Consider the following 22,237-nt stretch of genomic DNA (forward strand, 5'->3'; position numbering starts at 1 on the left):
AAAATGAGAATCCCTGGACCACTCTGGGTGCAAGGCCAAAGGATCAACGAACCCCCCACCTAGACAAAGAAAACTGGCCGAGACTACAGAGAACTGTCCCAAGAAAAGTGAAACGTGACCCTGATAACGTTGCTATGGTGATATATATATTTAACCCGGTCGCTAGTGATGGGTCGATGAGGCATCGTGAAGCGTTTCGACACATTGCCAAACTGTATTGATACTGTGTCACTGAATACTGACACCTGCTGGACCTTAAAAATCCCTACAGGCAACCTGGTTGACAGAGTTAACTGACACTGATTTGATAACTAAGTATACACAAGACAATTTAAATCATTGTATGTTGCATCGTATTATTTTATATTTTTATTTGAATTAAACATATATTTGATTTTTTTTTAGATACAGTCAATAAATAATGTGAACTTGTATCATAATATCCTCTAAGTAAACATGTTGTGAATGAGGATGCTTGTGGACTGGCCTTTTTAATTTTTTTTTTTTTTTTTTTACAAATTCTTTGCTGCCATGTCCTTTCAATCTGTTCTGAAATCAGAAATGCTGAGTATGACAAAGGGAGGAAGAACTACTTAGAGTAGCAGCTTTCTACTAAGGGTAGATCAGCCATTTTTTCTGAAACGGCGCTCAGAACAAAGACGCACAGCGCAACCCGCCCAACCATAAAGGCATCTGCCCAACCCATCCATCAGTGGTGCGCTCCGATCAGCACCTGGCGCTCACAGAGCGAGACTGTGGTACACCATCACACCAGAGTTGCAAAATGGTTAAAAATTAACCATTATTAACCGTTATTTTGTTTACAGTTCAGCTTGGATTTTATTTACTGCGCAGCATAGCTTTGCTGTGCGCGCTGCTGTGTGCGAATGCACAAGCGTGCAGCTTAGAGGGAACAGAAACAGTTTGGCGTGTCAGTCAGTTCAAAACAGTTCCTGTATCGGTCACGTGACTTTCCCGTGTTGATACGCGCATCAACACAGGTTTTGCTCTATGAGCTCGACAAATGCGCATCGGTGTTGCCGGACCCATCATTACCGATCGCACACTGCGATCTGCCTCCTTACTTGGCGCCCCGCCAGACTGGGAAGACACCCACAGCTGTTCATCCCGTTGGGATTTTCCCCATGTGCCGTGCTCGATTTTCTCGCTGGACCGAGATTTACCGAAGCAACCTCATCCCTGCACTGCCGACGCAAGAGGTCGACTTAAAAAGAAGTACTTTCAAATCCACTTCGATCAAAGACTGAGAGCCGTTATCTCCCGGTGGTCGTAAAAGGGACCGCGCTTTTGTTTTGGCCGAACAAAGCGTCTGAAAAGCCCAGAGAGACGAAGGGACTTCTCCTCCCGTTCCCCGCTGTCCGACGCACCGTAGCATAATCCTAGGAGAACGTGTTTTTTTCTTCATGGACGAAAGTCTTAAATTGCATGAGCTCTTCTCCAAAGTCTTTGTCCAGATCATCCGAATATATGGAGGAGAGTGCAGCAGCGCATTTATGCACACTATCACAGTCTTTGTCGGTGTTAAACAAAACACTAAACAGTTCGTTCAATTCTGTGTATGCGCCGATGCGTTTGTCAAGACAAGACAGCAACTTGTCTATGATGACATTGTAGGTTTCCACCTTGAATTGTCGGCTGCCGAGCAGACCTAGTAGAGCATTGCTTTCTCCTGATTCATCTGGAAAACATTTTCGTTTTTTGACCCGGTTGGTCTCCTCCTCATATAGGCGAGCAACTCCTTCAATATCTTGAGCGGCATTTTCGTACTTCTCAAATTGATCCCTCTGCAATGCCACATAAGAACGCAGTGACTCCAAAAGACATTCAGCAGTGTCTAAAGTTATGTCATGCTTTTGCAAAGTCTCAGCAGTGGCCTTGAACCTGGTTAGTATGCTATCCCAAACATTTGTCATAATCGCTGTCTCCAATTTGTCAAGTTGAGCGCAGAGTGCTATGGCCTCACGTCTGGCGTCCCCTTCTCCTCCGGATCAATGGAAAATCTGCCCAAAGCCTCTGTGATGGCCTTGTAGTTTTCCCTTAATGCCTTTGTCGAGTCCGCTCTGCATGTCCACCTAGTATTGGATAAGGGTTTTAGAGTCCTGATCACATCTGTGTTGTGGAACATTTTATCCCAGCAGTGCGTTGACTTAGCACAAAACACATAGAGAGACTGAAGCAAGTCGAAGAAATTTCTTGCATGTGGACAACTGTCCTCTATGCTGTTCACCCCCACGAGATTGAGTGAATGTGCAGCACACGACACATAATGAATCAGGGGATTTATTCTTTTAAGATGAGCCTGAAGGCCATTGTATTTACCAGACATGTTACTGGCGTTGTCATAACTTTGGCCTCTGCAATTTGACAGGTCTAACTCAAGAGCATTTACCATTTTCACGACACAATCAGCGAGGCTTGCTCCCGTATGGCAATAAATTGGCTCGAAACCAACAAATCGCTCGACAATTTCGCCTTCATCACTGACACATCTAAAGATAAATGTAAGCTGGTCATTATGCGACATATCGGGCGTTAAATCCGTGATTATGGAAAAATATTTGGCATGTTGTAGCTCGGATGCAATCCTCCTCTTTACTTTCTCACCCATTAAACAAATTAGCTCATCGCACACAGTAGATGACAGGTAAGATGTGGTGCCTCTTCCCTTTTGACCATACTTCTCCAGGTGCTCTTTTAAGATTGGATCAAACTCTGCAATGAGTTTCAACAATCCGAGATAATTGCTCGATGAGCCCAGAAGTTCGTCATCACCTCTGAATGCTAAACCTCTCACACTCAAGAATTTGATTACAGCCACAACACGCCGCAAAACCTCTCTCCAATACTTCGCCCCATCCTCTCTCTGTTGCCCGAGTAAGGCATCCACTGTGCCCACATTCCTTGATCTCCTTAAAAGGGCTAACATACTTTCACAATGGCCTGCACTCTTTTCATGAGCCGAAATTCGCTCAGGATGTTTCCAGTCAGAATATCCATATGTAAAAGCATTTTTCTGCAAGGACAGCAATTTGCATGTAAAGCAATAAACCATGCCTGTTGAAGGTGAGTAAATTAACCAATCTCAGTATTGATTATTCTGTATCTGTCTCTTTATCATTTCAGCTGCAGTGTGACCTGTGTGGTTGGTGGACACATGCTGACAACTCCAGACATGACAACGACTGTCACACAACTCATTTATGCACAGTGTTTGCAGGGAGGACCTGGATGTAGGTTTTCATTTGTTGTGATAAAAGCCTGTTTCATACCGTTTCATTCTTTCATTCTTCAAGTTACATATTCAGATGAAGGTATTTTAGTGCTTCAACATGTTCTAGATTTATAAATAAAGAGGAAGTTGGGTCCATTTCTGTCCGTCACTTGATCAATGTTTTCCAATTAAAAAAAAGGGTAAAAAACAAAGCAACTGGACTTGTTTTCCGTAGTTTAAGATATTTCACTTCCTCTCCAGGAAGCTTTCTCAATTCAAAAAGTCTGGAGTAATGTGGAGTGCCAAGCTTTATACTACTGCCCAACAAAGGCCTTGTAATGGCTTAGATAACATGCAGATACAACAGAAACAGGTCCCCCCCTTAGTAATGGGCGGTCGTTAAAGCCATTAAGGCAGCAGATTGAACCGAAACTGGTAACGAGGAGTCGTTAGGGTCGTTATTGGCCTGCCTTAAAGGAACAATGTTTTGATCCCCCGTATGAGGGTGAGAATTGAGGTGATGATTGGCCGGAATTAATCCTATAGCTGGATTGTAAATTTTTGAGAGTTGAAACCTAAGCCCTCCTCCTCTGTTTAAGGTTGGTTTCTCTCTCTTAACGTAGATGGCTTCCTTCACGCCCCTTTCAAACCATCTGTCTTCTTTGTCCAAAATGTGAACATTTTGGTCCTCAAAAGAGTGTCCTTTGTCCTTTAGGTGTAGGTAGACAGAGTCTTGTCCTGAGGAGGTAACTCTCCTGTGTTGAGCCATGCATCTGTGGAGAGGTTGTTTGGTTTCTCCAATATAAAGATCAGAACATTCCTCACTGCACTGAACTGCAGACACTCTCCAGTCCGCTCATCTTAGGTTTGGGTGTTTTGTCCTTGGGATGCATCCTGTTTGGTTTGAAATGTACTGGGATTTTGTGTTTGGAGAAAATCCTCTTGAGTTTTTCAGAGACTCCAGCAACATATGGGATGACGATGTTTCTTCGTTTATTCTTCTCACCATTATGTTCTGCAGCGTGTCTTTTGGATTTTCTTGCTGATTTGACTAAAGCCCAGCCTGGCACTGGCTGCTCCGCCCTCCTGTTTCCGGTAAGGCGTATTGTGTCACTTCCTGTTGTCACAGTGTGAATTTGCGGTCTGTTGTTCCAGACTCTCTCGCTCTTATCTTTAATCTCTGTGCTGCAACCTCTGTTTCTAACACATAAGCACTTGTAAAACATTCTCTGTTGCTGCACATCGCGCTTGGGAACTCCTCGTGTTTCACACGGTTTGTTTTGTGGCGTGGTAAAAGGGCGCTAGCCTAGCTTTAGCCTAGCCTAGCTTTAGCTCCGCAATGGCTTTCCCCCTTACTCTCTCTTCTGCTTCTCCCCCTATCTCCTGCTCTCTGTGTCAGATGTTTAGCTATTCCTCTGCCTCCTTTAGTGATAATGGTACTTGTAATAAATGTAGTATTTTTGTAGCTTTGGAGGTGAGGGTGTCAGAATTGGAGACCCGGCTCCGTGCTGTTAAAAAACCAGCTGACAGCCGCCGCTTTGCTAGCACGGAGCCACATAGACCTAGCGTTAGTTCACTTAGTGGTCCTCCAGAAGCACCCGAGCAGCCGGGTAAGCAGGCCGGCTGGGTGACGGTTCGCAAGAAGCATAGCTCTAGATTTCAGCCCCCAGGTCATCACCAACCCGTCTGCGTTTCTAATAAATTTTCCCCACTTGGCGACACACCCGCTGAGAAGCCGACTCTGGTGATTGGGAGCTCTATAGTCAGAAACGTGGCACTAGAGACACCAGGGACCATAGTTAAATACCTGCCAGGGGCCAGAACGGGCGACATAGAATCTTACCTAAAACTGCTGGCTAAGGATAAGCGTAAATACAGTAAGATTGTTATTCACGCTGGCGGTAATGACACCCGGTCACGCCGATCGGAGGTCACTAAAGTTGGTGTTTGCTAAAACGATGTCGGACTCCGTAATTTTCTCTGGTCCCCTGCCTGATCTGACCAGTGATGACATGTTTAGCCGCATGTCATCATTCAACCGCTGGTTGTCTAGGTGGTGTCCTGAAAACGACGTGGGCTACATTGATAACTGGCGAACTTTCTGGGGAAAACCTGGTCTGATCCGGAGAGACGGCATCCATCCCACTTTGGATGGTACAGCTCTTCTTTCTAGGAATCTGGCCGGATTTATTAGTTTTCCTAAATGCTGACAACACAGGGTCCAGACCAGGAAGCAGAGCCGTAGTTTAACACACCTCTCTGCAGCTTCTGTACTGTTACCCACCCATTATCCTATTGAGACGGTGTCTTTCCCACAGCCAAAACTTAACAGATCAAAAACTGATCTAAAGGGAACAAACCATCAAAATCTAATAAAAATCAATAAGGCTCACCTTGAACCAAAAAAATAAAAGAATTAAATGTGGTCTATTAAATATAAGGTCTCTCCCTCCAAAGATTTTGTTAGTTAATGAATTGATTTCTGATAATCAGATTGATTTGTTTTGTCTCACAGAAACCTGGCTACTACGTTAGTATAAATGAGTCAACTCCCTCCAATTATTCAAATTTCCACATTCCTAGATCTGTGGGAAGAGGAGGAGGAGTGGCAACCATTTTTCAGTCTGATTTATTAATTAGTCCCAGGCCAATTAACTACAGTTCTTTTGAGCATTCAACCCTCAGTTTCCCTCATCCAAACTGCAAAGCAATAAAACCTCTTCTGTTGATTGTTTTGTATCGTCCACCAGGCCCTTACACTCAGTTTTTGGATCAGCTGTCAGACTTCTTATCTGATTTGGTGATAAACACTGACAAGGTTATTATAGTGGGGGATTTTAACATTCATGTTGACACTGAATGTGATAACCTTAGTGTAGCCTTTAAAACTATCCTAGATTGAATTGGTTTTGCTCAAAATGTGCATAAACCGACGCACTCTTGGCTCCATACTTTAGACCTTGTACTGACATATGGCATTGATTGTGAGGTATTAACAGTATTTCCTCACAACCCTGTCCTATCTGATCATTTTTAATAACATTTGAGTTTAATCTAACTGAGTTCTCCACCCCCAAAAGAGGGTTCCATTATAGTAGATCTCTATCAGACAATGCTGCATCAAACTTTAAAGAGTCTGTCCCCCTTTTAATATCCTCAGTATTGCAGAAATGCCCTGTAGATGGCAGCAGTGCTGTTTCTTTCCATTCACAAATCGATACCTTTGCTAACAATGTGACTTCGTCATTGCGTTCTGCATTGGACAATGTAGCTCCCTTGAAAAAGAAGGTGATTATTCACAGGAAGCTGGCTCCTTGGTTTAATTCAGAGCTGCGTTCCTTGAAGCACAATGTTAGGAAATTGGAGAGAAAATGGCGCTCTACACACCAAGAGGAATCCTACTAAATCTGGAGAGACAGTCTATTGTTGTATAACAAGACCCATCGCAGAGTTAGAGCAGCATATTTTTCATCATTAATTGAAGAGAATAAAAATAATCCTAGATTTCTCTTTAGTACAGTTGCCAAATTTACACAGAGTCATAGCTCTGTTGATCCATCCATTCCCTTAGCTCTTAGCAGTAATGATTTTATGGGATTCTTCATAAATAAAATTGATTACATTAAAAATAAAATAATTGGCATCCTCCCAAACATGATTACCTCGTCCTCAGTAAGTGAGGCAGCGTTGGAGGAATCTTTAGAAACTGCGCTGTGCCTGAACTGTCTAGAAGCAGTAGAGCTTTCTGAGCTATCTAAAATATTAGTTTCATCTAAACCTTCTACCTGTATGTTAGACCCAATCCCAACCAAGTTGTTTAAGGAGATATTCCCTTTGATCAGTGGCACTATTTTAGACATGATTAATCTATCCTTAGTAAATGGATATGTACCACAGGCTTTGAAAGTAGCTGTTATTAAACCTTTACTTAAGAAACCATCTCTTGATCAAGATGAGTTAGTAAATTACAGACCTATATCTAATCCTTTTTTCTTATCTAAAATTCTTGAGAAAGTAGTTGCTAATCAACTTTTTGAACATTTACAAAGTAATGACCTACTTGAGGAGTTTCAGTCAGGCTTCAGAGCTCATCATAGCACTGAAACGGCTCTGGTGAAGGTCACTAATGATATTCTCATGGCCTCAGATAATGGACTTGTGTCTGTACTTGTCCTGTTAGATCTCAGTGCTGCATTTGATACAGTTGATCACAATATTCTCCTACAAAGATTTGAGCATACTGTAGGGATTAAGGGGAAAGCATTAGGCTGGTTTAAATCTTATCTGTCGGACAGATTCCAGTTTGTTCATGTTAATAATAAATCTTCTTCAAGCTCTAGGGTCACTTGTGGAGTACCACAGGGTTCAGTCCTTGGACCAATTCTCTTTACTATATATATGCTTCTGATTGGCAAAATTATCAGACATGGGATTAATTTCCACTGTTATGCTGATGACACTCAGCTATATTTATCCATAAATCCTGATGAATCCAATCAATTACTTTGACTGCAGTCATGTCTTGATGACATCAAAAGCTGGATGACTTTAAATTTCCTGCACTTAAATTCTGACAAGACAGAAGTTATAATCTTTGGACCAGAGTCCTCAAAAAATAAACTTCTTAATCAATCACTGAATCTGGATGGCATTAACTTGGCCTCTGGTAGTAAAGTAAAAAATCTTGGTGTTATTTTTGACCAAGACATGTCATTTAAATCCCATATTAAACAGGTTTCCAGAGTTTCCTTTTTCACCTCCGAAATATCGCCAAAATTAGAAACATTCTGTCCAGGGGTGATGCTGAAAAACTAGTCCATGCATTTGTTACTTCAAGGCTGGACTATTGTAATTCTTCAGTATCAGGAAGTCCACAAAATGCAGTTCAAAGTCTTCAGCTGATCCAAAATGCTGCAGCAGGAGTTCTGATGAAAATCAACAAGAGGGATCATATTTCTCCAATTTTAGCTTCCCTTCATTGGCTTCCTGTTAAATCAAGAATAGAATTTAAAATTCTTCTTCTAACGTATAAAGCCCTTAATAATCAAGCTCCATCATATATCAGAGCTCTGATTACCCCGTATGTTCCTAACAGAGCACTTCGCTCTCAGACTGCAGGTCTGCTGGTGGTTCCTAGAGTCTCTAAAAGTAGAATGGGAGGCAGATCCTTTAGCTATCAGGCTCCTCTCCTGTAGAACCAACTCCCAGTTTTGGTCAGTGAGGCAGACACCCTGTCTACTTTTAAGACTAATCTTAAAACTTTCCTTTTTGACAAAGCTTATAGTTAGAGTGGCTCATGTTACCCTGAGCTACCTCTATAGACTATAGAGGTAGTTATAGACTATAGTTATGCTGCTATAGGCTTAGGCTACTGGAGGACATCAGGGCCTATTTTTCTCACTCTACTGATTTCTACTGTTCTCCAGTCTACTGTTCTCCAGATTGGCATTGCATTACATTGAAATGACTGTTGTCATTTCAGCTTTTAACTTTTTGTTCTCTCTCTTTTTTCTTCATAGTAGGTACACCTGGTCTGACGTTCTGTTGACTGTGAAATCATCCAGGGAGGACAGATCACCGACTGTTACCATTTAATGTAGAACAGATTACTAGATCAATGTGTGCTTCTGTGCTTTTTGTCTGTCTTGTTGTGTCTCTGCTCTGTCTTCTGGAACCCCAGTCGGTCGAGGCAGATGACCGTTCATACTGAGCCCGGTTCTGCTAGAGGTTTTTCCTTCCCGCTAACGGGTGTTTTTTCTTTCCACTGTCGCTTCATGCTTGCTCAGTATGAGGGATTGCAGCAAAGCGATGTACAATGCAGACAACTCTCCTTGTGGCTCTACGGTTCCCCAGGAGTGAATGCTGCTTGTCGGGACTTTGATGCAATCAACTGGTTTTCTTATATAGGAACATTTTTGACCAATCTGTATAATCTGACCCAATCTGTATAATATGATTGAACTTAACTTTGTAAAGTGCCTTGAGATGACATGTTTCATGAATTGGCGCTATATAAATAAAATTGAATTTAATTGAATCACCTGGTGACATGGTGATGTAGAGCTGTGTCGTCTGCATAGTTATCGTAGCTGATGTTGTTGTTTTTTATTATCTGAGCTAGAGGGAGCATGTAGATATTGAAAAGGAGGGGACCCAGGATGGACCCTTGGGGAAACCCACATGTGATTTTTGTCATCTCTGACGTAAAGTTACCTACTGATACAAAAAAGTCCTTTAAGTAGGATTTAAACCAGTGGAGTGCTGTACCAGAGAGGCCGACCCAGTTCTCCAGGCGTTCTAACAGAATGGAGTGATCGACACTATCAAATGCTGCACTGAGGTCCAACAGAACCAGCACGGTGGTTCTTCCACAGTCTGTATTTATATGGATGTCATTAAACACCTTGATAAGGGCGGTTTCTGTACTGTGGTGAGGAAACCTGACTGGACAACGTCAAAGCGGCTGGTCGTTGTTAAGAAGGTGTTTAATTGTTGAAACACAGCTTTTTCAATAATCTTACTGATAAAGGGGAGGTTTGAGATGGGCCTGTAGTTCTGGAGTAGTAGTTTGTCTAAATTGTTCTTTTTTAACAGTGGTTTGATAATTGCTGTTTTTAGGGACTGGGGGAAAACACCTGACAGAAGGGACGTGTTTATTATCTGAGTCAACTAAGACGCTATGACAGGCAAAACTTTCTTAAGAAAAACTGTGGGTAGAACATCAAGACAGCATGAGGAGGAACTTAGCTGCTGAATGATCTGCTCTAAGCTTTTGTCGTTTATTTGGCTGAATTGGGACATTTGGTCAAGATCAATTCTAGTTGGAGACAACTTTGGTACTGAACTTGGTGTGGATGTACAAACTGATCCTCTAATCTTTTGGATTTTCTCAGTAAAGAAGTTAGCAAAGTCATTGCAGGCCCTGGTGGAGTGGAGTTCAGAAGCCACGGATACAGGAGGGTTTGTTAACCTGTCGACTGTGGCAAATAAGACACAAGCATTGTTAATGTTTTTCTTAATGATCTCAGAGAAGAAAGATTCTCTTGCATTTTTCAGATGTAAGTTATATCTGTAAAGTCTCTCTTTATAGATGTCATAGTGAACCTGCAGTCTGTTCTTTCTCCACCTGCGTTCAGCTTTTCGACACTCCCTTTTTTCACCTCTAACTGCTGGAGCATTTCTCCAAGGAGATTTTTTCTTCCCGGAAAGAAACTTCACTTTAACTGGAGCAATGCAGTCAATGATGTCTGAGACTTTAGAATGAAAGTTATCTACTAGCTCATCTACTGAGTTGCAGCCCAAGGTTGAAGTAGCAAAGTAAGCTTGAATAAAAGTTTCCGTGGCATTGTCCTTAAAGGTGCGTTTTCTTACGATGTCCCTTTGGCTAAATGAATCACTGGAAATTATGCTTTCAAAGGTAACAGAAAAATGATCAGATAGGGCAACATCAGTTACATTGACCTGTGAAATCTTTAGACCTTTAGTGATGATCAAGTCTAAAATATGTCCCTTTTTGTGTGTTGGTTGTTTAACATGTTGAGTTAAACCAAAGTTTCTAAGTGTGTCACACAGTTCTTTTGCACTTCTGTCTTCAGTGTTGTCAACGTGAAAGTTGAAGTCTCCCACAATAATTAAACAGTCATAATCAACACATATCACAGATAGGAGGTCACTAAAATCATTAAAAAAGTTTGATGTGGACTTAGGAGGCCTGTAAACATTCAAAAACATAGTTCGTACCGGGCTCTTTACCTGGAGAGCCAAATGTTCAAAAGAGTCAAATTTTCACAAAAACACCTTTTTACACTTTAGTGAATCATTAAACAATGTTGCTACTCCTCCACCTTTTCTTTGCTGTCTGCTCTCACAAAGAAAATTGTAGTTGGGAGGTGTCGTCTCGATCAGAATGGCTGCTTCATTAAATTCATGTAACCATGTTTCTGTTAAAAACATAACATTAAGATTATTGTCAATAATGAAGTCATTAATTAGGGATTTCCTAACAGAGATCTAATGTTTAATAAACCCAGTTTATATTACTTAGTGGTTGATGGTGTCTCTGTGGCAGGTTGCATCTGACAGTTTATGGCTTTTAAGTGTTTGGTCCTGTTTATCCTTTTGTTTTTCTTATTTCTGCCATGTATCATCACAGATATTCCATAATCTCCGACAAAAGGCCCAAACTGATGCTGGGAACTGTCATGTCTGACAAACGTGCGGTGCGGCCAGGGCCCGGTGTGTATCACAGCGAAGTAATCTGAAGGTCTTGGGGACAGGCATGTTCCGTGTTACGTAGAGGAGGAGGATCTGGGGCTCTGCAGCCTTTGGGAGATGCTGGTTTAGTCACAGAGCTGTGGCTATGTGGAGAGGATGTCATCTGTAGACCAATCTTAAAGACTTTGTTCATGTTGTGAGAAAAATCCAGAAAAGGAATATCTGGGCTTTGTGGAGAGGAGGGGGAGGTTGTTGCAGTCTGGACCGGTGTTTGTGGGGATGGAGGTTCTTGGTCCTCTTTTTGTCCTTCTTTTGAGATAGGGGATGAATCCTCCTATAGCTCTGATGTAGCCTCTTTCTGTGTCATCTTTCTGGCCATCTTTATCTTGGCCTGTTCGGGCTGTACTGGGCTTATCATTTGTTTTGGCACTGGATGTGCTTTGTTTTGGGACAAAGCTGATGGCGCATGGTTCACAGAATAGAAGATGTTGGAAATCAGCCGTTTTGCACCTGACCTATTTAGATGTAGACCATTGTTGCTGAACAGATGTCTCCTCTCCCAAAAGATGTCAAAGTTGTCTATGAAGGTTACAGTTGTTTGTTTGCATGTTTTTTCCAGCCATTTGTTTAGCATTAGAACTCTGGAAAAAATGTCATCTCCACAATTAACGGGCGCATGAGGGCCGCTGAGAAACACCTTGACATTAAGCAAAACATGAGCAGTTAATTACCTTGTCTTTTTCTAGTTGTTGTAGGTAGTCAGTGATTTTCTTTTTGTAGGAATTGTTGGATCCCTTTTCAAAGACTCATATGTGGTGGTGTCACTCAGTAGAGCGTGAATTTTGTCCTGGTAATCTAAAGTGTTGAGGACCATGGTGCATCTGCCTTTGTCTGCTGGTAATATGGTGATGCTTTGGTCCTGGCTAAGCGATGTTAAGGCTTTCCTTTCCTGTGGTGTGAGATTGGAGGGGGGTGGTTTGGCGCTGGATAGGTCCTGATTTGCTCTGCCTCTGTTTCATCCAGATTCTTGTTCCTGATGGCCGATTCCGTGGCAGTTATCAGTTCCACAATGGGTATTTCTTGTGGAGAAATGACAAAATTCAGGCCTTTACTCAGTACCTCCATCTCTGGCTTCGTCAGCGACCTGCTAGAGAGGTTTTTAACCCACTTGTCCTGGACATTGATGTTGGTGGCCTCCTCCTGGGGTATGTTGGTGTCTAGTGTAGGTGCTGCTTTCTGTTGCAGTCTATTGAATTTAACTTTTTGTCTTTCTTTTGTTTTAAGGTGCTGTGAAAGTTGGACCTTATCAACAAAACTGGAAACTTCCTCAAACAAGGTTTGAGAGAGTAAACTCGACAGCTTCTGCCTAGTCTGATCTATTTTGTGAGAGAGGGCTTCAATAGTGAAGTGGGTCTGTCTTATCCTATCACTAAGCAGTTTGTTTTGCTCGTTCCTAAGAATCCCTTCTGCCCTGTGTGTGCTGACAAACTACCTGGGAGCTCCTCCCATTCAATCAGTGGTGAACCAGGTGGAACAAATCTTCCAAGCAATCTGGGCATGCCAGTACCTGGCTCTGTTGTTGTCTTTAGACAGTGGAATGAGCATAAAGAGCACCACAAAACCAAGGAGACTTCATCTTTGAAATCAAGGTGTTTGTGCAAGATCAAGCCCTCCACAAAACTGTGAAGGACAGCCGGTAAGCCCCATATTGGCCATATTTGACTTTGATTGGACTTTTTGCTGTAGTATTTGTAACTTCAAATGTTGTTTAGTTTTATCAAACAAGTGGGGTACAAAGGAAAAGTAAGAGCCAAATTCATTGTTTCACAAAGAATGTTTGAAATGGTTAAAAGTAATTTAAACATTGTAGAAATCTTAATAAACCAAGTTCTTAATTCAGTTTAGTCTTCAGTCTGAAATTTTAGCTAAAAAGTATCGGAACTTTGGCTAAAATATAATGAGATCTATTTAATTAACCTGAATATTAAACCAATTGAAGGTAAAAAAGGTATTTGGCTAAAGATACTTGGTTAAAAGATAAAGTATACATTTTGAAAATGAAAATACCAACTGTTTTGTTTGGTAGAACATATCTAGTTGTATGGTTAAAATGAAAGTAAAGTGTTTATCCAGGTTTAATGTGAATGACTTTGTGCATTTAATTTGGCTGTCAACTCAGATAATAACTTGTATTTGTCATCTCTCTTTTGAGGTTTTTCACCTGTTTACTGCAAACCAAAGAATGGTTAATAAAAGACAAAGAACTGATCCCATGGTTGTATATCGAGTGAAATCCTGTTAAAATCTTCTTGTGGAGGGACTGTCCCTTTCAAGTGGGGAATTGCACAAAAAATAGATCAAAACTTGACACTGTGACCCTTAATGGTAGAATTCAGTTTTAAGCTGTTAGGTGTGAGGCTTTGCTGTCTACACCTCAAATTAAAACGAAGATGGTTCCTATAATCTGCAAGTTTTCTAAGCAATTTCTCATACTCGCGCACTACTCCAAGGGTGTCTTTCCCAAATTGGCGTGCAATATGCTGGTGAAGATTCTCAGTCATCCAGGTCATGATCATTCCAAAAAAAGTAAAAAACAAAGCAACTGGACTTGTTTTCCGTAGTTGAAGACGTTTCGCTTCCTCTCCAGGAAGCTTTCTCAATTCAAAAAGTCTGGAGTAATGTGGAGTACCAAGCTTTATACTACTGCCAAACAAAGGCCTTGTAATGGCTTAGATAACATGCAAATTCAACAGAAACAGGTCCACCCCTTAGTAGTGGGCAGTCCTTAAAGTCATTAAGGTAGCAGATTGAACCGAAACTGGTAACGAGGAGTCATTAGGGTTGTTATTGGCCTGGCTTAAATGTTTTCCAATGATTATATTTATAATGAACACTAACAGTTATGGTTTTCGTCATGTAAACATAATGGAAGCAATATTCAAAGTGTAGCACTGACAGATAGATATAGCAATCTAGATGCACTATCATAAGAAAATCTGAGGTAGGGCTGATAGTCAGAACACCTGCTTACTTTCAGCCATGGTTATGTTTGTAAAACTCTCTCTTGTACATCCTGCTGCTGCTCCAACATTTTCCCACAAACTGTTTTTGTTACAGATTCAGGTTTGTTTTCTCCTTCATTGTTTAATGAGGCTGTTGCTGGAAACCAAAGTCACATTCCTTGTTTTTACCCATTAACTTGGTGATTAGCTGATTCTGGTCTGCTGCTCCTCTCCAGTCCAGCAGGGGGCGGTAAATGGACCAATCAGCTGCTTTGTCTCAGTGACGTTCACCGGAAGTGAAACTAAAAGGCGCCATCAGCAGAGTTCGTGGACTCAGCAGGAAGACGGTTGTGTTTTCGTTTCTCAGCTGAATCTCTGCGTAGTTTCAGCAACAATGTCTTCAGTTCAGCATCTGAGAGAGTTTATCAGAGAGCGACTAACTGCTGCTGCTGAAGAAATCTTCTCAGAGGTTGAGAAAACCATCGTCCGCTATGAGGAAGACGCCAGACGGCTGGAAAGCTGCTGGAGACCCCAGATAAAACTCCCCAGAATCGGTATGAAGCTACAAAAAGTGTCTGATAAATCAGTTTGATCAGTTTTGTAATCTGAGCTCTCAGCTTTCCAACCACACTTCAGTCTCTGAGGCTCCGTTCACACCTGAAACTAACATCCTCCCAGTTCTCCTCAGCTGCTGCTTCCTAGCTTTAAAGATGGAGGAGGAGAAGTTTTCTGCTCCAGGGAACAAAGAAAGCAAGAGAGCCTTTATTATGCATCAGGAAAGTTTGTTCATGATGTTACAGCTTTTATCTAAATGGGGTTAAATTTATCTCAAGATTCTAGAAACAAAACCTCATTATGACAAAATGAGAAGTTTTTTTTTTGAGAAATTTATTACAAAAAAAAAACAACAACAGAGAATCCCCTTAAAGTTAGTATTTATAACCTTAAATTAATAGATTAAGTGTGTTGATCCACTTTTGGCAGCAAAAGTAATGGTGCAGTCCATTTAGCTGGAAGATCCAAAGTAGGAGCTGGAAGTGGAGTAAACCAGAGTAAACAACGTTCCAGTGCTGTAGATGAACCGGACATGAGAACAGAAGACACTGGCTTGTTTGAGGTTAATAAGATGATATCAGACTCCACTGAATTGGCATATATAGTGATATTTACATTGTTCACCCCTGTGTTTTAAGAAAAAACTGTATAATTTTGAAAAAAAAAAAGTTAAATCAATATAGCTAAGAGAGCATGATTTAGATTATAAAGTAACCTACTAATAATTTATTTGCATGATTAGGACAGCCAGTGCATGTTTTGGGACTCAAAGATTGTTTATTGAATGAAACTAGTAGTAGTAGTACTAGCAGTGGTAGTAAAATGTAAAAGATGGATATGTGGCACTAGAAGTGCTCATGGGCTGCCAACAAGAGGAAACTAGCAAGAAACGTTCACACACATTTACGTTATGTGAGCGAGTCACAATAATTAGCATGTGGGACAAGCGATAGATAAAATGATCCCCTTATAACTAGGAAGCCGATGAAAGATGGCCCATTACACCTTTAGCAGTGTCCTACGGTCATCATGGCATTAGTAGGTTAATTCAGAAATTGGATGGTGTTGAATGGAACCTAGTTCAGCGAGCCCTGATATCTGCAGTTTGGACTATAAATCAATCTGAGAATATGTGGATGTAAAGATTGTCAGCTGTTATTTTAGTGAAGGCTAATATAAATGTGCTTGGACACAATGTTTTTCAAACTGGTATTTCAACAGCTTAAGTCTCAGCTGTGAATGATCATTTTTAGTTTTTGCCTACATTGTGTTATCTTTGTTTATCTACAGCTCCTACTATAGTGAGCTTCCAGCTAAAGCGCCCAGTCAGGCTTTATTCAGCAGGAAGAGTTGTGATGTTTATAAGCTTCATTTACGGAGCTAGTTCTACAAAATGGGGCTTTTGGCAAGATGCTCCATGAAAAAATATAACAGATTCTTGTCAGTGATTGCAGACCATTGGGATTTATGTGTATAGCTATTTTGCTGTGGACTGCAACATGCAAATTATTCTATTCAATTCAATTTTATTTATATAGCGCCAAATCATGAAACATGTCATCTCAAGGCACTTTACAAAATCAAGTTCAATCATATTATACAGATTGGGTCAGATTATACAGATTGGTCAAAAATGTCCTATATAAGGAAACCAGTTGATTGCATCAAAGTCCCGACAAGCAGCATTCACTCCTGGGGAAGCGTAGAGCCACAGGGAGAGTCGTCTGCATTGTACATGGCTTTGCTGCAATCCCTCATACTGAGCAAGCATGAAGCGACAGTGGGAAGAAAAACCACCCATTAACGGGAAGGGAAAAACCTCCGGCAGAACCGGGCTCAGTATGAACGGTCATCTGCCTCGACCGACTGGGGGTTAGAGAAGACAGAACAGAGACACAACAAGAGAAACAAAAAAGCACAGAAGCACACATTGATCTAGTAATCTGTTCTACATTAGATGGTAGTAGCGGGTGAGCCGTCTTCTCTGGATGATGTCACAGTTAACAGAACGCCAGACCAGGTGTACCTACTATGAAGAAAAAGAGAGAGAGCAAAAAGTTAAAAGCTGAAATGACGACAGTCATTTCAATGTAATACAATGCAAAACTGGAGAACAGTAGACTGAAGAACAGTAGAAATCAGTAGAGTGAGAAAATTAGACCCTGATGTCCTCCAGCAGCCTAGGCCTATCACAGCACAACTATAGAGATAGCTCAGGGTATGAGCCACTCTAACTATAAGCTTTGTCAAGAAGGAAAGTTTTAAGATTAGTCTTAAAAGTAGACGGGGTGTCTGCCTCACGGACCAAAACTGGGAGTTGGTTCCACAGGAGAGGAGCCTGATAGCTAAAGGATCTGCCTCCCATTCTACTTTTAGAGACTCTAGGAACCACCAGCAGACCTGCAGTCTGAGAGCGAAGTGCTCTGTTAGGAACATACGGGGTAATCAGAGCTCTGATATATGATGGAGCTTGATTATTAAGGTCTTTATACGTTAGAAGGAGAGTTTCTGCAAAGAAAGTCCTTGTAGGGAGACACCATATATTCAATAGACCACATTGTTTTATTTTTATTTGGTTCAAGTTGAGTCATATTGATTTGTATTAGATTTTTATGATTTGTTCCTTTTAGATCAGTTTTTGATCTATTCAGTTTTGACCGTGGGAAAATACAGATTTGTCTGGTCAGTGCGGCGACTGAGATGAGAAACCTGTCGCTGTGAAAGGTGATGAGAATGGTTATAAACTATAACAGTCTAGAAGTGCATTGAGCTGAAAAGAGGGAGACATCAGCAGCTGGATCGTGCGTAAAGACGCAGCGGGAACATCTGTGTGCTTCAGTGTTGCTACTGAGGGGAAACTGTCTTATATGCTATATGCCGTATAGGCTGGATGAAAGTCAGCCTGATTCACCAATCAGGTTATAGATCTACAATGAAACAAACCCATAGATGAATCTGTAACTGTGTAATAATTCGGTCAATAACTTAAAACTACTTTATTTTATTCAGTATTATTTGAACAAGTGTGTGTGTTTTTTATGTTTTAATCCACTAACTGAACAATAAAGTATTAACACGTCTTTTTCCCTTTTTAACAAAAGTAATACATGTCTACTTCAATGTCTGGTGGGATTAAAAATGAGATGGAGTTGACTGCACCGGCTCTTACAGGGTCCAGTTAGCCCCACCTCCAAACAAGCCCCGCCCCCAAAATTAGCATAATCTCACTCTCAACTTTTGATAAAAGTTGAGAGGTCTGCTGAATATGGAGCTTCCAATCACCACAGTTGGCTTCTCAGTGGGGGTATCGCTGAGGGGAGGGGGGGAATCTGTTAGAAACGCAGACGGAATGGTGGTGATCTTGGGGCTGTAATCTAGAGCTATGCTTCCTGCGTATTGTCACCGAGCCGGCCTGGTTACCCTACTGCTGAGGGACCGCTATGTGAAGCTAATCTCTGTGGCTCCACACTAGCTAAGGGGGGTTATCCTCTGTTTTTTCAACACCATGGAGCATGCCCTCCAATTCTGACGCACTAGCCTCCAAAGCTACAAAAACACTACATTTATTATATATGATATACCATTATCACTAAAGGAGGCAGAGGAATAACTAAACATCAGACATGGAGAGCAGAAGTGAGGGGGGGACTTGGACAGAGGTCCACACAGATGTTTTCTGTGTGGACCTCGGGTCCACACACGGGTCGCGCAACTCAATGAATGAGTTAGATAAACTTGTCCAGCCTCGTCTCTCACTCTGATTGTAGATGTGTTCAGTTGTTCTTTTCTTGAATCCATTTTCTCACTTTTAGACTTCAGCACATTGGGGCGACAGTGGCGGGTGGCTGGTTCGATCCCGTCTCAGCTGTTGTGTCCTTGGGCAAGACACTGAATTGCTTCCTGGAGCTGGTCAGAGGGTCCAGTGGCAGCATTGTTTGGCAGCCTCGCTCCTGTCAGCTTGCACCAGGGCAGCTGTGGCTACTAACATAGAGAACCCACCACTGTCAGGCTGTTAATGCATGACTGACTGTAGTGTAGTGCGCTTTGGGGTTGTCGGACTAGTTGAAAGCTAAACAAGTACAAGCGTCTGCCTTATTCTCTTTATTTTGAAAAGTAGCTTAGAGAAATTAATCAGTGTCACGTCATATTTATTCCCCAGAGTACCAGGATGACATACTTTACTAATTAAAGTTCCTACAGTCTGCTAAACATTAGTGAGGCTTTAAAAGACGTCAGTTACATTAATTTTTATAGTAATTGTTTGTGGTGCCAATAACTGGCTGCAGCGATTTAGCTAAAAACTGTTTTTCTTCGTGTGTGATGATGCGCCATCAGTTGAATTATATTTATAATCTTTCTTTGTCTCCACAGACCTCCACAAGCCACATTTCTCCATGGAGGAGGAAGCTTCTGCCATCCAACAGCTCTGCAACCAGAGGAGAAGGTCCAGTCATGACCAGGAGGAAGCAGAACCTCAGTGGTCTGAAGAGGAACAGATGGAACCAGATCCTCCTCTGACTGAAGAACAGAGGGAACCAGAACCTCCATGGATTAAAGAGGAAAAGGAAGAACCAGAACTTAAACTGATTAAAGAAGGAAATGTGGAGCCTGGGTCTTCGTGGGTTAAAGAGGAACAAAGGGATCGGGAACCACTAATCGAAGATCAAGAGGACCCAGAAGTTCCACTGATTGAGGAAGAAAAGGAGGAAACAGATTCTTCGAGGCTTAAACATGAACAGCAGGATCCAGTTCATTTAGCAACTAAACAGGAGCAGAAGGATGTCTGCAGCAGTCAGGAGGGAAAGCAGCTTGTCCAGAAGCAGTCTGTTGCTCTAATGGAGACCTTTACTCTTCAGGAACGTGAAGGAGAACCAAGAACTGAGCAGCTTTCCTTTCATATCTCTCCTGTAGTTCAGACCAAAGATCAGGAAGGAAGCAGCTCCACTGGGTCAGAGAGTCAGCCTCGTACAGATACTAAGAAAAGGTCTTTAAATTGTGACATATGTGGAAAGTCTTGGAAGAAGAAGAGTGACTTGGAAAGGCATTACAGAACACACACTGGAGAGAGACCCTTTCGTTGTCAGACATGTGGAAAAGGTTTCACTTGTAAAAATCATTTAAATACTCACAGGAGAACGCACACAGGGGAAAGGCCATTTTCTTGTCAGATATGTGGAAAAACTTACTGTCATAGGGGCCATTTAAATGCTCACAGGAGAACACACACCGGGGAAAGACCTTTTTCTTGTCAGACTTGTGGAAAATGTTTCACTCAACCAAGTCATTTAAAACCTCACATGAGAACCCACACTGGTGAGAGGCCTTTTTCTTGTCAGACATGCGGGAAAAAATTCTCCCATCTGGGTTCTTTAAATGTTCACAGGAGAACCCACACAGGGGAAAGACCTTTTTTATGTGGAATGTGTGAGAAAAGCTTCATTCAAGTTGGCAAGTTGAATATTCATATAAAACAAAAACACAACAGTAAGAAGTAGCCATTTTTTGACTTTCACACAGCCTGCATCTAAATACTTCTCTTTAGCCAAAGCGGAGGTCCATCAGCAGTTACCATAAGTGCTGTCCGAATAGTGCAGTCAGTAAGGACGCAGGTAAGAAATGGATCCTGTATGCCTCCTCTCACAGCTAATTTAGCATAGAAACCTCACAATGTCCCTTTCTAGTGCCAAAAAGCTATAAGGAATTAGGGCTGGGCGATAATTCAATAACGATATATATCGATCGATAGACGTGTGGCGCGATAGGAAAAAATAGGGTCGATAAAAACTTCCTTGCTACAGTCTGCACGCCGTCACTAAGCGCCGCCCTCTCAAACCACAACACAGAGCATGTGAAAATGTCGCAGCAAGTAGCGGCGGAGGAAACGGTCCCAAAACGAGGTTTTACTAGTTCACCAGCCTGATAGAAATAAACCACAGTGATTTGTAAAACTTGCAAGGAACCGGTAAAAGCAGAGTCTGGTAACGCAACCCACCAGTATTCATCATGTAAGCCGCTCACACCCGCAGCAGCGCGAGCTGTGCGGCTCCGCGTCGACGTCGTCGGAATTTTCTGGAACTTCTTCCAAAACAAAGCAGGTATAGCAGCTAAACTGGGCTCCCTTCTTTGTGATAAAATGACAAAGCGTCCAAGCGGCATAAGGACATAACGCATGCAGTAACGTGCTTCATAGTGATGGATATGTCTGCTGTTCTCTGCAGCTGAAAAACCTGGCTTCAAACAATAACTTGCCACTCTTGATCCGCGATATAAAGTTCCGGGAAGCAAGTTTTTCTCTAACAGCGCTCCCTAAATTGTGCAACACGCCACAATTTAGGGCGTGTTGCTCGGATCTCAGCCCTGCATCAGCCTCTCAATTATGAAACCTGAGCAGTAACTAGTGTACTATTCCCACCTAAATAGGCTATTCTATTAATTTATTTGGTATATTTATTTTGGTCACTTTTCTGGTCACTTTTTAGTTTATTCTTTGTCATTATTTAATAACATAACTCAGGTTTCTTAAGTTATTTTTCTTAAAAAAAAATCTGTTATGGTTAAAAAAGTTGGTTAAATAAAGATTTAATTGGAATTCTGTGTTTGTTCTTTATTTAAATCAAATCATTTAGCAATATCATAAAATGTCCAGGCAGAGCTGCACATAATATATGGTTTTAAATATTTTCAATAATTATCGATATCGATCAATATGCATTTTTATCGATAAGCTTTTTTTCTATATCGCCCAGCCCTATAAGGAATCCCACAATCCTTTGCAAGACGTAACGTATAGTTGTCAAGTTGTCAGACATGTTGTCAATTTTTTTTTCGAACGTGTCCTTTCTGCCTGTGTAGCTCTAAGACTAGCTTTCTTAATGCCAAAGAGACCCAAACTGATTTATTTTCACAAGTGGCGCATTAGTGCTTTCACTACAGTGCTCTACTTGATATATAATGTTTTTCATACTTTTTCTGGATATTTGTGGCACTAGTGGCTTGTTTTTTCTTCAAAGTAGGCTGACAGGAAAGGGAATTTGAGAGAGAGGGAAAGACGAGCAGCAAAGGACTTCAGGCAAGAATCGAACCCGTTAACTACCATCAGAGATGATAGCTGGTAAGACAGGAACTTTGCCTGGCTTAAGCAGTACCCTCATGGTGGCAAAATTTATATTAGATGGAAATCTGCCATTTTACTGAGTTTCCTGTAACATTCAGTGGAACGTTGGTGCCAGAATAT

At 41.5% G+C, this 22,237-nt stretch overlaps 2 protein-coding genes across 3 annotated transcripts in view; both read left to right on the forward strand.

The window, feature by feature from the left end:
• The window catches only part of LOC118561425 (gastrula zinc finger protein XlCGF8.2DB-like), a 116,172-nt gene that overhangs the window by 12,015 nt on the left and 81,920 nt on the right, over positions 1 to 22,237 (forward strand). The gene's annotated exons all lie outside the window — the stretch shown is intronic.
• On the forward strand, positions 12,797 to 20,882 carry LOC118561429 (zinc finger protein 32-like). Its single transcript, XM_036133510.1, has 3 exons — positions 12,797 to 13,142; positions 14,685 to 15,002; positions 19,375 to 20,882. The coding sequence occupies exons 2-3, from the start codon at positions 14,843 to 14,845 to the stop codon at positions 20,496 to 20,498; spliced, it is 1,284 nt and encodes a 427-aa protein (XP_035989403.1). The 5' UTR covers positions 12,797 to 13,142; positions 14,685 to 14,842; the 3' UTR covers positions 20,499 to 20,882.

Source organism: Fundulus heteroclitus, unplaced genomic scaffold, assembly GCF_011125445.2.
Source record: "Fundulus heteroclitus isolate FHET01 unplaced genomic scaffold, MU-UCD_Fhet_4.1 scaffold_63, whole genome shotgun sequence".
In the NCBI taxonomy this organism is placed as follows: Eukaryota; Metazoa; Chordata; class Actinopteri; order Cyprinodontiformes; family Fundulidae; genus Fundulus; species Fundulus heteroclitus.

What these genes read in the sequence shown, in the direction of transcription:
- LOC118561429 (XM_036133510.1), top strand. Translation starts at nt 14,843, where the DNA reads ATGTCTTCAGTTCAGCATCTGAGAGAGTTTATCAGAGAGCGACTAACT. An exon ending in GATAAAACTCCCCAGAATCG is followed by an intron (nt 15,003 to 19,374) that starts GTATGAAGCTAC and finishes TTGTCTCCACAG; the next exon opens with ACCTCCACAAGCCACATTTC.